Source organism: Gavia stellata, chromosome 18 (genome assembly GCF_030936135.1).
Source record: "Gavia stellata isolate bGavSte3 chromosome 18, bGavSte3.hap2, whole genome shotgun sequence".
NCBI lineage: Eukaryota > Metazoa > Chordata > Aves > Gaviiformes > Gaviidae > Gavia > Gavia stellata.
This window is the reverse complement of record NC_082611.1, coordinates 12,083,335-12,100,275: the sequence shown is the minus strand read 5'-3', so window position 1 is coordinate 12,100,275 and position 16,941 is coordinate 12,083,335. Positions and strand designations below refer to the sequence as shown.

General features: G+C 36.8%; 1 protein-coding gene across 1 annotated transcript in view; it reads right to left on the bottom strand.

Annotated features, from left to right (window-relative positions):
- MRTFB (myocardin related transcription factor B) overlaps positions 1 to 13,650 on the bottom strand; it is a 62,668-nt gene extending 49,018 nt beyond the window's left edge. The window contains exon 1 of the mRNA XM_009808162.2: positions 13,497 to 13,650. Within this exon, the coding sequence (XP_009806464.2) occupies positions 13,497 to 13,650 (154 nt within the window). The remainder of the gene's footprint in view (positions 1 to 13,496) is intronic.
- Positions 13,651 to 16,941: the final 3,291 nt, after the last annotated feature.

Sequence of the window (16,941 nt, the reverse complement as noted above, 5' to 3'; positions counted from 1 at the left end):
CTTGTTGTAAATATCTAAAACACAAGTACTTTATTATTTTCCTTTTTGCATTACAGTTACGCATCTCATTATTCCCAACAGTTTTAGGAGTATTTCCTCCCATAGCTTCTGATCTGCCATTCTCTCCAGCACATCACATTTATCTTACATGAGTCATCAACTTCAGTGTCAACCTGGAAGGTTTTGGGGAAATGGATCCCCTCTAATTATCTGGCATTGGCCATGAGGGAACAGCAGACTAGTTTGCATTTCATGTACTTAAAATTACGTATAGTTTATTTGCTCTAAATAGTCACTACATGTCAACAAGTAACTCTAGCAGGTGCATTTTCCCTTCCCTTTGGCTAAAAAGGCTATCCTTATACATATTTTCCACACCCCTGCTTCGTATTTTAAATCCTTCAGCCTGAAATCATAAAGGAATCTCCACTCAGAAAAACTATTTCACCTCTATGGAACCAGATTTGAATAGATCTATATACAATAACAAACACCTGATGCAGAATTTTGAAAAGTGGAAACTAGAAAAAAAAAAAAAAAAAAAGATCTTGCCTCTTCGGATCTTTCTCCAAGACAATCATTCAACACCAACTCTTCACCTTAGCACTGCACTCCCGGGACAAGCAACTGACATCACGGGCGTGGGGCTGCCTGACACAGCCAGCAGGACCTGAAAGCCTCTCCCTACCTTCCTCCCGCTGCGAGGAGGGGGACCCAGACCTACGCAGAACTGCAGGCTGAAAGCAGCGCTGAGCTTACTAGGCTGCATCAACTTCTTGACATCTCAGGAGCTGAAAATACAGGCAAAAGAAAAACTCTTGCAGTGTAAGTGATTTGAGGCAGCTCTCCCAGCCTAAAGATTTGTTGTTTGCACATCATTTGTATAAAAATTATCAGCTTAAATTAGATTTTGCTTAAATACAAATTATAGACTTTTCCAATACATCTGCTTTTGCAGTGATTTTTACTGAACACACGCAAAAAATAAATACTCCTTCAAAAATCAAATGAACTTCCTCACTGGCTGCAGCCAGAACACTTACTATGCATAAAACCAAAATGACTATTGAGAAACTCCACACACTCAGGAGAAAAAAAAAAAAATCCAGACAAACAAAATACAAACACATACTGCTTAAGAAACCTGTATTAAAATCCGACACAGTCAATAAACAGAATCTTACACAGATATGGATATAGCAGATCATAACTCTACATTTTTCTTGTACCGACAGAGAAGTTAACATTTTGGATGGATTAATTATATTCTAACAGTATAACAGAATGTAACAGCAGAAATTGTTTTATGGGAAGGGTACAGTGCACTTCACACATTTTCTGAAAAATCGGTACTTTGGTCTGAAGATATTTTCAAAATGATTCAGAGAACAGTATCTTGAAATTTTAAAAAATCAACATACTAATAAGGAAGTCTGTAATTAAAGAACCCGAGGAGTAATGTATTTTCCTTCAAATGTCACAGTTCTGAAGGTAGTTCTGTCCATTCCTATCTGTTTATAGCGCTTTATATAAATTAAGAGTGTCCAGTGCTCAAGTGAATGCTGGATCACAGTAACTGCAGTTGGATAACAGCAGTTCAGGCCTTCATGAGTGTTTCTCACCTGGTCAGAAAGACGAGCTTTAGTAGCATGGAGTTCCTGCTATCCACTCCTCCCCTTTTTCAAGTGTACCCACTCCACAGCAGAATTCACAGAAATGAATATGCTTATGTTTCAGCCGCTTGGATTTAAGCCTGATATTTTGCTTCAAATTCACCTCCCAGTTCAATACAAGCTAACATACAGCTTGGTATTTCAAAACACCCTTAAGAAGTCTGATGAAAATCTCAACAGTAATTTGTGAATAACTTTATGAAGAAAAGCAGGAATCACAGAATTTATGGAAAATAAGAATGATTAAATTCTTGTGCAGACCAGGAGAGATGTATGGTCAAAATGATGCTGTGTATTTTCCATGTAACCAAATATTGTCGTTGCCAATAAACGCTATACAATATGGAATAGTTGGGGTGGGGGCAGAGAGTACAACTGAAGAGGAAGAAAAGATACCTTGTAAGAAGGAAATAGTTTTTGTTCAGATTCAGTTATACTGTGAATATCGAGAACGCCTGGACATTCTCCTCAGAGAATAGCTCCTCTTAAACCCCTGCACAAAGAATGACATTTATCCCCCACGTCATGAAGAGAGACTCATATTCCAACATCATCTTGTTTTCCCAGCATAGTATACATTAATCCAAGCTCAACTGCTAATTTGGATATACTGGTTACTGGAGTGATCAACAATATAGTTCTACTATTTTTAGGGATAAGGCTTCAAAGAAAAATAATCACCATGTCTCAACAACTCTATTAGAAAAGTCTAAAATTCTGAGACAGTTTCACAGGCACCTGAGGGCATCTCCCAACTGCCAGCTCAGTAGCTGTAGTTGCACCACTGTAACATGGGAAAAGTGCATGTTTTTATGAGTGATTTTCTCACAATCCTAAGAACTGTACTAGAAGGAAAAGAAACACTGCTAGCTGGTTAGCACATTCAAGTACTAAATTCATCTGCTAACGAACAATACTCAGTTGTTCAAAAGGTGTCTTCCAGTCACGAGCAGGTCCCTTGTGAATCAAGGCAAAGTGCCTCCTCGGGATCCCCAGAGAGCCAATCCACCTGCTCTGAAAGAGCTCCCTTTTCCCTGCTAAATAAAATAAACCTGTAACTCTCCTAGAACAGTTCACATGTGTTCTCACCTTTGACTGCTAAAGCACCATACCTACTTCTCAGATTTACTTACGCACTTTCAAATCTGACAGTAATTTTTTCAGCTCTTGCAAAACAGCAGAAGCCCTGTCATCAGCCACCAACAAACACCATGTTGATACTTTAAACATACTTCCTATGTTTGGATAGTGTCTGTCTTGAAGGTCATTGTTTTGACAGATAAAAACTGCTTTGTACAGCAGTTAGTTTCATTGTTGGTTTTATAGGATGTTAATTCCACATTTATCTTAACTGGTGAAAGACTTCAATGGAGGAACTCAATACTTTCCCATTCAAATTACCCATTTGGTCCTATATAAAAAATCCTTTAAAATAAGTATTAGTGAAACAATAGCAACTTGTTTGTTCTTTGACTACTCTTTAAAGCCTTTTCTTTATTTTAGCAGTTCTACAATAAATAGAACACAACCCATGAAATATAAAATATATACAAAAAAAGCTTGGGGTCTTTCAACTCCACTCAGTTTGAAGTGCTTTTGTGTTCAGTTTCTAAAAGGCAGCTTGAATTTGGATTGTCATCTGAAATTGATGGCATTATTAAAAAGCAGGCCAAAAAACTTTTTCAAATTGGTAAATTTTCATCTTGTCTTTCTGCTGCTGTGTACGTAAATACAGAAGGTTTCATAATAAAGGAAAGAGAACTACTCATTTCCAAAGTAAATATTGGATGTATAATCTCTCTGATTTGAACATGTACCTGTGCTCTTTTTAACACTACAAATAGCTAAATGACACCGAGGATCACAGAGAAACCTGTAATGAGCCAGAAACAAAATGTGGCTGAAACACAAGTTTCTATAAAACAACAAAACCTAAGTATCTCTTTCAGCTAAAAGAAAATCTTAAATGGTGCATGTTTTATCAGTGAATTACAGGTTTAAACCCAATTACGCACAGCATCAGTGTATCAAAACCAGCAGTTGAAGTAAAAGATACACAACACCCTTTTTTTTCCATAAAAATTAAATCTCTTGGAATTCACATCATCTTCAGAGGGTAGAAGTAACTCTCATTTTAATTTCAATTTATTTAAGTTGTATATATTGTATACAAGTGGGTGAAATGAAGAAAAAAAGGCTTCAGAATCGAACATCCCTGTCAGTTCCATAAACCAAAATCCAGTAACATCTCCTTTAATAGCAATGCATTGCACAAGTTTTTCATAAAGATTTGTGTGCTTTTAATCCAATGTAATCAATGTTTTTTCTTTCCATCCTCCTGCAACACAGATGAAATTTCAAGTGTTTTGCCAACCTCCAGCCTACAGAAAAAGCATTATTTAGAAAGAGGAAGTGCCTGATAGATATTCGCCAAAGTCACAATGCGCAGGAGGAACAATGCAGCAGCATTGTACCCTCCACAGTGCCTGCTTGTCTGCCACTCAGAATAGACCTGTTGTCTTTCTAAGTATTGATCATCTGGTGAGTGAGATCACTAACTGTGAGCAACTTTACAACCTCATTAAACATGAAGTAACTAAGCAACAATTGCTTTAGCAGTACATTCCAACTCTTCACATCATATGGAGCTCATTTCTTTGCAATCCCATAAAAAACCCCCTACAGATGAATTTAAACTCTAGGAAAGAAAAAAAAAAATTACAACAGCCTTAGGTATTTAATCTATTTCACTACCACAAGATTTTGAAGTGAGAAAAAAAAGCTTAAATTACTCAAACATTTACTTCATCTTGGCTTTACATGCACCTTGATGAATTTCTTGGTCCTTTATTATTGTGTTAGGATAATCCAGTTCATCATTGTGTAGTAATTTCTTCACATAAGAAAAAAGTGCTCTGACTACACAAACTAAAACATTCATTTAAATAATCCCTGTTATAATTTATTCTATTACTTCTTTAAACAGTAAGAATGTTACCTCAAACTGTGAACTTAAGGAATTTTGCTTTGGGGTTTTTTGTTTGTGTCGTCCGTCCCCTCCAGTTGCCACTTACAATAGATTTCTATTCTGCCTTATTGTTTTGTTAAAGAAACCTTTTTTTTTCCTATACCAGTACATAAGTTCTTTGCTCTGAACACTTAAAACATTTGTCAAACAGCTCAGCAGTAAATCTTATACAGTCTGTTGCTTGTATTTAAGGTAAATGTACAAACCCCAAAACATTCAAGTCTCTCATCTTCATATTCTTTTGCTAGTAAAACATAAAGTGTATCTTCCTAGTTGTTTTTTCGAAAAGTCAAATGAAAAATTTGAGTAATTTTTGAAATAGGATTGTGTACTATGCTGTGACTAAGGAATTACCTCAGAAGGACTTGAGACTTCTGCCTATATTCTCCACCACTGTGGTAACAAAGACCCAAAGAGTCCAAATTATGGTCAGCACCTACCTCAGTTACTCTTACCAGAAAAATACCAAACACTTAGAGTGGCATCAAATTTATAAGTCTGCATGTTCTACTTCTTTTCTCCCACTAAAACCTGCATGAATTCCTTTTAAGGGAGGACATACATTGGCAGTGTTCACTGTTTAAATGAAAATTCCCTACCATTCAGCCTTGCCCATACAGATATCTAAAAAAATATGTATTTTAAAAGTGTATATACAATATACATAAAAATATATATTTATACATATGTTTAACTGCATGTCTATAAAAACATATATATTTAAAATACAGTATTTGGTCATCCACCATGCTACCTATTATATGACCCTTTTGCAAATCTTAAGTACTGCACATCAATTACCAGTTCTGTTTGCACTACATTACCTTCTTGTGGCTGTATCACAAGCAAACATTTCAACGATAACATATGCAGCTAGGGTTTAGTTCTAACAATTTAAAACAATTACACAGTGGAATTTAAAATTAACTCAACATTCTTTTCTAGCTATGCATTTAGTTATCCACAAGGAATTTCAGGAAAAAAAAGTCAGAATAAGACAGTTTGATCAAGAGATCTCTTTAAAGGAAAACATACTTTCCGTATCTCCTGTAATCACTCAAATGCCAAGCCGTCTAACAGGATCTTTTCATATATACCAGATGCCTTAAATTGAGTCAGTCACAGGTCATGTCTCCCATGTTAATCTCTTCACAATAAGCAGATAATTAAAAAAAAAAAAAATCTATAAATCAAACTAAAATGACGGAATGTTTGTTTAGAAGTTTACCAAATGGACTGACCCTTCTGGAATTCTTTCATGTAGCCTGTGAAAATGTCAGAATATATTCCATTTAAGAGGTCACAGTCCCTAGAGAGCTCTGAGTTTTGGCCTGTATGTCTTTTCACATGCTTTAATATTTGAAAATTGTTCCTTGTAGACACTGACTGATGCCCTGGGAATGCTCGGATTGTGGGAACTGGCAGTACCAATGACAAAGACAGACTTACTGGGAAATCAGTACCTACTCAGTTTGCTCTCTCACCTCGTAACAGATAAGACAACAGTCAGATATTTACAGGGAGACCAAAAGAATCCACACAGTAAAAGACATTTGTTTTTTTCTACTGACGCTGTTCGTTAAAAACAAACAAACAAACAAAACAACAAAACCAAACAAACCAAACAAAAACAAACTCCCAAAAACGCCACAGCACCCCCAAAAAGACCCCAAAACACAGAGACAAATACATATTAATTACAACACACTGTGTGTTCTTAGAAAAGATTATTTAGTAGAATATTTGCACTGGATGTTCCATTGACTATTAAAAACTTAAAGGCAAGACAAATCGCAGAATTGCTGAGGTTGGAAGCAACCTCTTGAGATCACCTAGCCCAAGCCCCTGCTCAAGCAGGATCAGCTGAACAGGCTGCCCAGGACTGTGCCCAGTCAGATTTTTAGTAACTCCATGAATGGAGATGCCACAACCTCTCTGGGAAACCATTCTTCTATGCACACATATTACATATACACTATACTATATAGACACACACACACACTTCTATTGTAAACTTATAAAAATTGTATACCACTTGTATATCCAGATAGGTCTTTTAGAATATACTTACTTTGGGATTTTTGGAGGGTGTTTTTGGTGGTTGTTGTGGGGGTGGTGTTGTTAATGAGAATATCTGTATGCTGTTTTCCAGATCTCATTACTTTCAGCTTAGCGACTATGAAACTGATGAATTTAAGTTGACATTTCCAATTATTTTCTGTGCCAATCTATTACTTTAATCAGAACTAAGTTCTTCATTTGTTGTCCTCTAGTCTTCCCACTAGCCATCTTTTCTCCACTTTACCTCTCCAAACTCTCTCAAGGAAGTAACTTCCAAGCACAGTAAGCTACCTATGTACCATTAGGAGAGGAAAAAATATGCCTGATCGCAGACCTCAAAAGACTGGAAAAAACCCCTTGTACACAGGTACAAGGAGAATGTCCCAAATTTCACCTGATTCCCTATTATCAAATTTGCAGCTTCAAATCTATTAACTGCACAGAGGATTAAGAATTTGTTCGGAAGCCATAAAACTATGCCAAGAATGCATGTTACCACAGTGCTACATAATGAGGGAGTGGAAGATAAGAGGTAACAGGCAAACCAATATACCCACGACTCTTTTAGATGCCAGAAAAATTCCCTTGGTTCATCAAACTTATTTAAGTAATATCATTAGGTTAAGTGTGATGTAGATTTCATTCAGTTATTTTAAGAACTGTCTGTCTCCCAGCTGGCTCGACTGGTCCCTTAGGAGGACTCAATATACCCCATTTGGAGTATTTGTTTTAATTTTGGTTTGGTTTTTTGGGTTTGTGGGTTTTTTGTTTTGGTTGGGGGGTGTGTGTATGGTGTTGCATCCTCACCCTGATTCAGTGCAGTTCCCCACAAGCTCTAGTGGCCCCACAGGAAGCTGTCATTCTCGTCTGACCTTTGGTGCCTCAAGGTCTTTGCTCCCGAGTGTCATTGTTCTTATGCAGCCAGAGGCACTCATTTCTTTGGGCTAATTTCTTCTAATAGAGATTTTACTAGTCTTGCTTTTACTTTAAGACATTCACTGTCCCAAGGTTTTTTTCTTGACAAAACATCTAAGAGTTTTAGCTCTTTTCCCAATCAGCTCAATTCTGCTGTAGACTATTAGCTGCTAGCCATCAAAGAGCGAGATCTAGCAGATAGCCATGGTAGGCACATCACAATCTTTTCTACCCTCCTTCAGAACAAGACATACAACACCAAACAGAACCAGAATGCAATCCCATATCTACTCTGGTTCTGAAATTAGAGAAGCAGACACCCATTAGCTTCCATTAGCTGGAACAAAACTGCTTCTCCGCAGAAGATAGAGAACGGGCACACTCACAGTTTGAAATGATTTATAGCCAAGACAAGGAGCTGAAGCAGGCCTACAGAGTGCTAAAGGACAGTCAATGGCCCGTACAGGAGCCAACCAATTCTCTATTTTACAAGAACATAACCCGGCTCTCATCTGTGGATGACAACTGCACAAGAGTAACTTACACGTCTCTCTTTTTCAGAAACTAGTAGCCATTGTCACAAGGAGATTCTGGCAGAGTGTGATAGTCAAGGAAGCCACTGCAAAGCCAAGAGAGATTGCAGTAAAACATAGAAGCTAGGACCTTTTCATTTTACAGGTATCTTTAAACAGCTATGATTGCATGGCTCCCGACACCCAGACCTTCACACCTACCTCTACCAGCCAAAATGGCATGCTCACCAATTCTGGGAAAGTTCTAATTTAGCATGCAAAAACCTTTGCTCATGCAGTGCCTCCTTTTTTTGATGGTATCTGCATGTGCAATCCCATCCCACCCTTTGGCTCTTAAACAGCAGGTTGGAAGGCTGCAAGCAGCATCATTCCCATCCACCCTCCTGCTGTCAGCAGAAGACAGCCCATCCTTTCCTCCTTTGCCACCTCCTGGCTCTCAGACAGAAGCTTGTGAAACTGTGGTACAGTGCGTGGGTAGCATATTGTTCTGACTAGTACTTCAGCTGTGCCATGCTGCCTGCTACTCTGTCATTCTTCATCTATTGCAGTCGGGCTAAACAACACCTAGCCATCAATTTTCTCCCTCCTGCTCCTAAAGAGCCTCATCTGTGTCACTTTTCTCCTCCCCCAACCACTGCCTTTCCTAAGGACACAGCAGCTTGACTAAGAAAGCAAATATGGTCTACACGACCTAGCACCCTTCAGGCAGGGATGCAAACCAAGAACTTCTTGAGGCCATGGCATTCTGTTTCCCAACCTCCATTTACGTGAGGAGCCCAACTGCTCACATGACAGACACGGACCATACACCAGCGGTTGCCATTAGACAGCCAGAATCACAGGCATGTCTTTGGTGTCCACTCAGTAGGTGACAAGTGTGAAAAGCAGAACCAATGAAAAAGTAACTTTTGCTGCTTTTTGACAAGTGGAACAAGAGTTAGCCTCCAGAGAACAGGCACGGTAATACGCTGGAGTAAACAGGGCACAAGTTTACATGATCAATGCATTGTATATATTGCTTAATTATCCGGAAAGATACAGACTAATAAACTGAAATTAATTTCATTAGTAATCCAGTATTGCCCAAAGCCATTAACTTGAAAACAGCTCAAAAGAAAAAGGGAAATCTTAAAATTGTGACAGTCCAGAAAGCCAACATACAACATCCTGGAAAGAGGATTCTTTGTTATTACATCCAAATACATACACAAGGTTACCTTCTAGAAACAGTTTGTTGTTCTAACTCAAAATAATTAAAGTGTTTGCTTTAGAGATCGTTCAGTTGAAGTATTTCAACCCTGCAATAAAACCTTTATCTAGTAAATCAGCTTGAAAACTCCCATTACTTGCCCTGCTATTAAAATATGAAACATTAATTGGTTAATATTTGTGTTTCACAGACTTTTTATGATGGAAGACATCTGTCTGAAAAATGACATTTGAGAGCACAAGAGTATGTTGCTGCCCTTCTCTCTCTCTCCCCCCAAAGAAATTATCCATTTGTCTTTAATCAGGGAGCAAACACCTCCATGTAGTAAATGGCTGCAGAAGCTTAAGATGCTATTGCTCTCCAACTGTTTGTTATTGATCCTCTACTGTAAGTTACAACCTCCTCAACAGAGTTGGCAGAGCATGTAAGTGTTCCTTTGTCAACTCAAGGGACAACGGTTCCAGTAGAGCTTAATCTAAACAATGAGATTTTGCACCGAAAAATACTGAGCTATGCTCACCTGAACTCTTATGCTAGCTTTGCTGTGTGACTGTGATCTCTGGGGCAGACTGGGCAGGGGAAGAGGATTAAAATGTATAAAAAAGGATGAAGTAGTAACATCTCAAACGACTGTTAGCTCACCAGGCAGGCACATGCAATTTTATTGTATGGTTCTTTTACCCTGCTGTAATTACCTCCGTGTAAAACAAAACCAAACCAAAGCATAAGCCTCCCACACTTCTAGTGTCATTGGAAAAAGCTTGAAACACGGTTTCTGTACTACCTTGTGCAAGCCAGCTTAACAACACTATGCAGAACAATACTAGAATAACTCAGCCTTCTACTGGACTACTGCCAAAAGACTCATTCAAGTAAACAAAAGGTTTAAAGGATCATTACCAAAGCTCACAGTAAGCATAATGCTTCCTGCATAAAAATATGCTTCCTGCATAAAAATAGTCAACAAAAAAACCTTAAACATTTCAGATTTTTTTTGTATTAAGTGCCATTGTATTTCTGTGTACTAAAATATCTTACAGCCTTTATAAAATAGTGACATGTTAAAATACTCCTGAAGAAATACAGTTTTGGTAAAAAGTAAAAACGACGACTAAGTATTAAAGCTACTTTTAATATGAATCCATCAAGTTCACCTTTTACTTTTTCAAATTTTCTTCTGACTTTCATCATTTCTACAAAAAATTTATTTTTAACCAAATTAACCAAAATTACTAAATCTGAAATTATGGGCGAACACTACTTTGGGTGCTCTGGAGGTTCACAGTGCCCAAACCTCTTTTTCTTGTTTTAAGAAAGCAATTTGAACACAAACATCCATTTCTTCCAGAACAAAAGCAGCCAGCCAGTATAAAGTCAGATCTTTTGCATAAGGACAGGAAAAGAACCAGGAGGCTCCTCTTAAGTTAATTTAGGATTTATTTAAATACTACTAAAGCAGCATTCTTTCAGTGGCAGGATGCTTAAACAACATTAGAAAGATCCATAAAACTGAGAAGGATAGGAAATTGCACCAGTCAGTGTCCATCAAACACTTCTTTATCATGTCTATCAGACTGTATTCCTCCAATTATATGATTTCTCAGTCTGCCTTGCAGATTGTGCTAATAATGGCCTTAAAAACAATGCCTAATCTTTTTGGCCAAGCCCAGCCAGATGACTTAGTCTTGTCACAAAAGACATCGATGAAGTGAGACCACGGCCCATTACGTGAACTTCATACAATCTTTTCCTCAAAGAAGACATTAAAATCTTTGTAGGAGGCCTGATACTGACTATGGACAAATGCTCAAAAGTATCCTAAGTCATAAAAGGAATGATGATAAATAATGAAGAGTAACAGGGCAATGGTTCTTAAGTCAACTGGCACAGAGGAGTGAGAGGCAGCTTCTCAAATTATTCATCTCCCCCCCCCCCCACCCCTTAATTTATGAAAATCTCCTTTGTTATTTCAACAAGTCAGAGCCCTTAAGCATTAAAATCTTTTGCCACTGCCTTTTCTTTGGAAAATAAGCAAGAAGCAGATTATATTTGAAGACAATACAAAACCTATCTATAAATTATTTCACTAATTCATGAAAGCACAAAACCACTTTCCAGTTATAGGAAGAACGCCTAAGAAAAGAACCAACTGTCCCATACAGAAGAACTAAAAATGAAAGGCTACAGTGCAAATATGAGTAAGTTTAGCACCTGAAGCTGCATACCTTGTTCTACTGTTTGTTTGACAATTTATTTTTATTAGTAAAAGCAGGAAGATAACAAAACAAAGAAATTAAGTGAAGGGAATAAATATATACTTAACACATAGCAGGGTTTGTCAAAAGAGAAATTTACAAACTTGCCACCTTACAAGGGATTTTTCCTGTTTAATTTAGTGCATTCTTGTGGTAGAAGCCTTCAGAAATGAAGTTTGACTTATTTAGATTTAGACTCAACATAGATACCCGTGTCATCCATTTCAGTTTTACATGCAATTAAAAAAAGCCAAACAAAGCCATTTTCCAGAGGTATAATTACACACAGGACACAAAAACCCCCGCTACATTCTCTTTTTGATGAGGTTTATGAGTTAAGTGTTGGCATTTTTAGCCTCATTATGAAATACCTTTCTTTAAATACGTATTTCTGTTGTTTCCTTGATTAGAAGGTTAAAAAGTTGTAAGCTACCTTAAAACAAGCTTCTGGTATAGACATACCTATTACCAATTTCACATCAAATAGTAGCCAACAAAAACTAATGTCTCCCAAGTTTGTAAGTCTCTGCCTTACAAAAAATCATTCTTAAGGACGTAGAACCAAATTATTAATATATTTGCTACAGAACCCTTAGTTTAAAACACTCTGAATACATTCTATCAGTTAACATAGTATTCTATTTCAGGATCTTCATACGTGGAAAAAAACAAGGAAGCAATTGTAGAAGACAAGCTCAAGTATTCAAAGACGTTGTCATTCCACATTTATATAAGCTAAGCCTAAGTCTCTCCCCCACCACATTTTCCCTTTATTATGTTTTTCTTTCTTGGAGTGCTATATAATACTGAGGGTATGTACACAAAGCACCATAGACTTAGTCCCTAATTGTGTAAGCAGGAGCATCTTGGTTATAGACAACATTCCATGCCTTTCTGAAACAGAGAATACTGTGACTTGGACCGGTCCCCAGGTATTTGATATACATGCAGCCTAGTAATATATATCCGCATTTTTTTCTGCTTTAAAGCTGGGATATTCAGATAGTTTTCTCCTTACTTAATAATGCTTATACTATTATAACTGAATTACTAGCTAAACTGATTTAAAAAAAATGCTTCAAAAACTAAATACTTAATTTACATACTTCCAACGTTCCCACTATTTACTACAAATACTGGAAAAAAAATCTTCATTATTAGAAGATATTCATGTGAGAAACCAAACACCACAAAAAAAGAAAAGAAAGGTTCCTGCCTTTTCCCCAATCAAAATGAGCCTACATTTGGATTCAGACCTAATTCTTCCTGATGCTTACTGTAACAGGGGAAACACTTTTTTTCCTAAGTTGCCATGCCAACATCAACAACGAGGAAAGATACTGGAGAGACTCCCAAAATGTAAATCTTATTTTTCTTTCGTTGTTCAACCTTAAACTATGTGGCGAGTTAAACTTTCTGGGCTACAATGTGAAACTTCAATTCTGTATTATTTTTGCAGAAAAAACCCTGTTCTTGATAATTATCCCAACTCTCAAAAATATTTAATTAATACGTCTATTGTACGCTAGCTGTGGTTTTAAAACTATTTAAGAATATAAACAACTCCATTCTATATGCCTCAACAAAGTATTCCAGTTTTAAAGGGGTTTTAAAGTCAGACTTACAAGCTGTCATGACAGGTGAAGCTGATCAAGACAGATTTCCTAACAAACACTGTAGCACTTTATGGAACATGGTTTGGGAAGAGCCAGTGAAGAGAGTCAATTAATGATACTTGAAGAAAGCAAACAAACATCATTATTCCCATAGAAAACATTTAAGCAATGTAGAGAAAAGAAGAACAGTTGCTTTTGCACTCACCATTCTTCCGTTCATTGAGAGGAGGCAAGTACTGATTGGGTTGCAATGAGAGTTCCTTAAACTCATGTGCAACTGCTTCGCTATGAGGACTAGGTGCAAGCCGCGTCAGTGATCCAGAGTCGTCCTCAGCATCCGCTGTCCCCAAGTGATCCATTGTGTTAAATCGTCTGGAGATAGGTCTCTTAATCACCCTATAGTTGATAAAACTAATAAAGAAAAAAAATATCATGTAGGCACATTACTTTTTTTGTTCGTTTTTGGGTTTGGTCAGTTCCTTTGCACACAAAATTCAACTTTAAAATTATATGCACATTATCTACTAATTTTCCACAAATATTACAGGTTTGCAAAAATATAGTTAAGCAATGTATTTACAAGCAATTTAACAGTCATTTGGTTCCGAGAAGCAGCACAGTTTCTCTGCTCACTTTGACAGAAAAATTAGAGTATTAACTCTAAATATGGATGTCCAGAAGCTCCCATGCCCCACCTTCTAGCAAGTGACACAGCTCATTCATCAGCAAAACATTCTTTTTTTTCAGTTGATTATATTTGAGAATGCTGAATTAATATGTGATAACACACAAATGGCTTTTAATATTTTGAAGCACTGCACAACCTCCCTTTGGATCAAAAAAATCAACTTTGTTATTAACACAGGACTTCATACCACCAAAGAACTATATTAGAACTAGTTAATCTTTAATACCTCCAGCAAGGAAGGCTTTTTGCCATTAACTTTTTCAAAATAATTATATTGCCTACTAGCTACTTACTGTAAAATACTGTACAGAGCGGAATAAAATTCCCAATTTATTATTTCTTTCCTTTCTGTCATTAATGTGATACTTAATCTACAGTGAGGAGAGACAGAAGTATGAATTACTGGCACAGGCTTTTTATAGCTGAGAGAACTCTATCAAGTCATTAAAATGTCAATAAATCAATATGGACTTCAATGAAGTCTATACCTGGATTCTTGGAAACTTGAACAATATGAAATATTAACAATTCATGAAGATCCATAAACCCAAAGAAATGTCTTATTATTATTAAATTGTCTGTTTATTTTTAGTTATTTTTCTTAAGAAACACTACTGCTGCCCATACTCAACCTTAAATTTCAAACTTCAGGTATGCTGAATAGAAATACCGCGCGTGTTGTGGTGTGTATTTAAAGGTTATTAAAATGCAACAAGTGTTTCAATGACCATACCCAAAATATTTCAAATGTTACTTGATATTTTAAAAAACATCAAGATGACAAAAAAAATTATCATGACCACCAAAGAATGGCCTACACTACAGAAAGGGGTAAAGAATCATGTTGCTGGAAGTGCCAATTTAAAAATAAGAAATATAAGCAAGTACTGCTTGATATATACCTCAGTAGAACAATTACAATGGTTAAGTGCATATTTTTCATTATTTTCCATAGTTACCAATTGGTGCTTTCACATTAAATGAAGACACATTAACTTACAGTTATGCGAGATTTTTTCCTTTGTTCTTAGCTTTTAGAAGCATAATTTACCCAGCTCTCATTCGATTTCCTGACATTACACTCTCCTCAAACTCCCACTCACCCATACAAATTAAGTACGTTATTAACCAAGCAAGTTTCTTCAGAGCAGAAATTAAGGGAAAATTTAGCTGCTTATCTGCTCATATTCACAGCATTTTATCCGCAATTTATTAGCTATGAGTTATGCCTTGGAGTCACTTTTCAAAGAGATTAAACCACATTAGCTGTATTCATGCCATTAAATCCATATGAAATTAATAGAAACACCTTGAACTAAAGGTTTAACATTTATTATGCTGCTTGTTAGCTTTGACTACTCTTGTCCCCATGACAGATAACTAAATATCTTGCTTTAAATTAAACCAGTTTAACTGTCATCACTTCCACAACACACTACTAAATCAGTTACATGTCCATTTCTTAATTTTCGTTTCAGGACTATACGCAAAAAAATGTGGTTTTATTGTCCAGATTCAACTAAGAACAAGGCACGCAAGAATTATATGCAACATATTAAATGGTATTGATGGCAGCACTGCAGCGCAACTCGAAACAAGTTGACTTCTCACACAAAGTGTGCTTAATCTGAGGTTTGAACCTGACTAAATGGGGTTAGAAGAGACCTTCTGGACGTTGTCTAGTCCATACCCCAATCCCAAGTAGGGCTACCAGCTGCTCAGGAATTTATCTTGTCAGGTTCTGAACATCTCCAAAGCTGGCGATTCCACCACCTCTGGGTAACCTCATTGTGAATGCCTTGCACCCCACCCTGCTGCTTCAAATAGCATTTCTTCTACTGCAACCTGTGACTGTTGCCTCTTGCTGTTTTGCTCTAACGCAGAGGATACTGCTGACTGTGACTCTCAGATCCCAGTTTTTACTGTGGTTCCATACAGTACACAAACTTGGTCATTAGGAAACCTCTAAAACCAAAGTTATCCAATGCAGAACGCTAACCCTAATTTGAAAGTTTCCAATTCACAGTCAAGTCTCAGATATTGCAAATTTCTTCTCTTAAATTTTGGATAAACAATTTTAACCACTAAAAATTAAGTTGTTCATAAAAAAAAAAAATTGCAGCAAGCCTAAACATCCACTCTTTATCAGTTTACCATCCTTTACCGTTACAGAATTTCACAGGAACAGGCCTCTAGGAAGAAAAACCGAAACAGGTTGTAGCATGCACACTGAATACCGCAGCTGATGCCTTTTTTGTTTCCTCAAGCAGTTGTCTACAGTGATTGACAGAGCAGGATGAGGTCACTGTTACATGCAGAAGGCCCTCTTTCAATTTTTTGCTGCAAGGATGCTGCAAGCCCCTTTACCTATAGGCTGTTAAAAATCCAGGTATTTTCCCAAATGATCCTTTAACACTAGAAAAACCCTGTTGCTATGCTGCTACATCATCTTTGAAGGAAAGACACTCTAGAATCCCCAGAAAGTCTAAATTCCTCAAATTCCTCAGTCACATCTCAAATCACATTTTGTTCTCATTTCTTTTCATTTTTACTGATAAACTGCTACTGTATCAGACTACAGAAATATTTTGAGCTTAGGACAACTAATTCTCTTGACCTTCCCCAAAAAACACAGGCCTCCACCCAACATTTATAATGTTTTTTGGTACAGGGAAAAAAGTCTGTGACCTACATCAAGATCTGGCTCAGATACACTATGATCAAATGACAGCTCCTTATTGAATCAATGAACAGACCATCTAAACAACACTATAAAGATCACAAATTAAAGACTTGCAATAATAAATTATAAACAATTAATTTGATTCTTCTCTCTTGTTCCATTAGAATCTGAAGGAGAATTCAGCTGTTCAACTTTCTAAAAAGAACTTCTAAACTTAGCATTCATGAAATTACTAGTTTGTCTTAGGCATAAGGTTCTCCTTATTGATTGACAAAATAA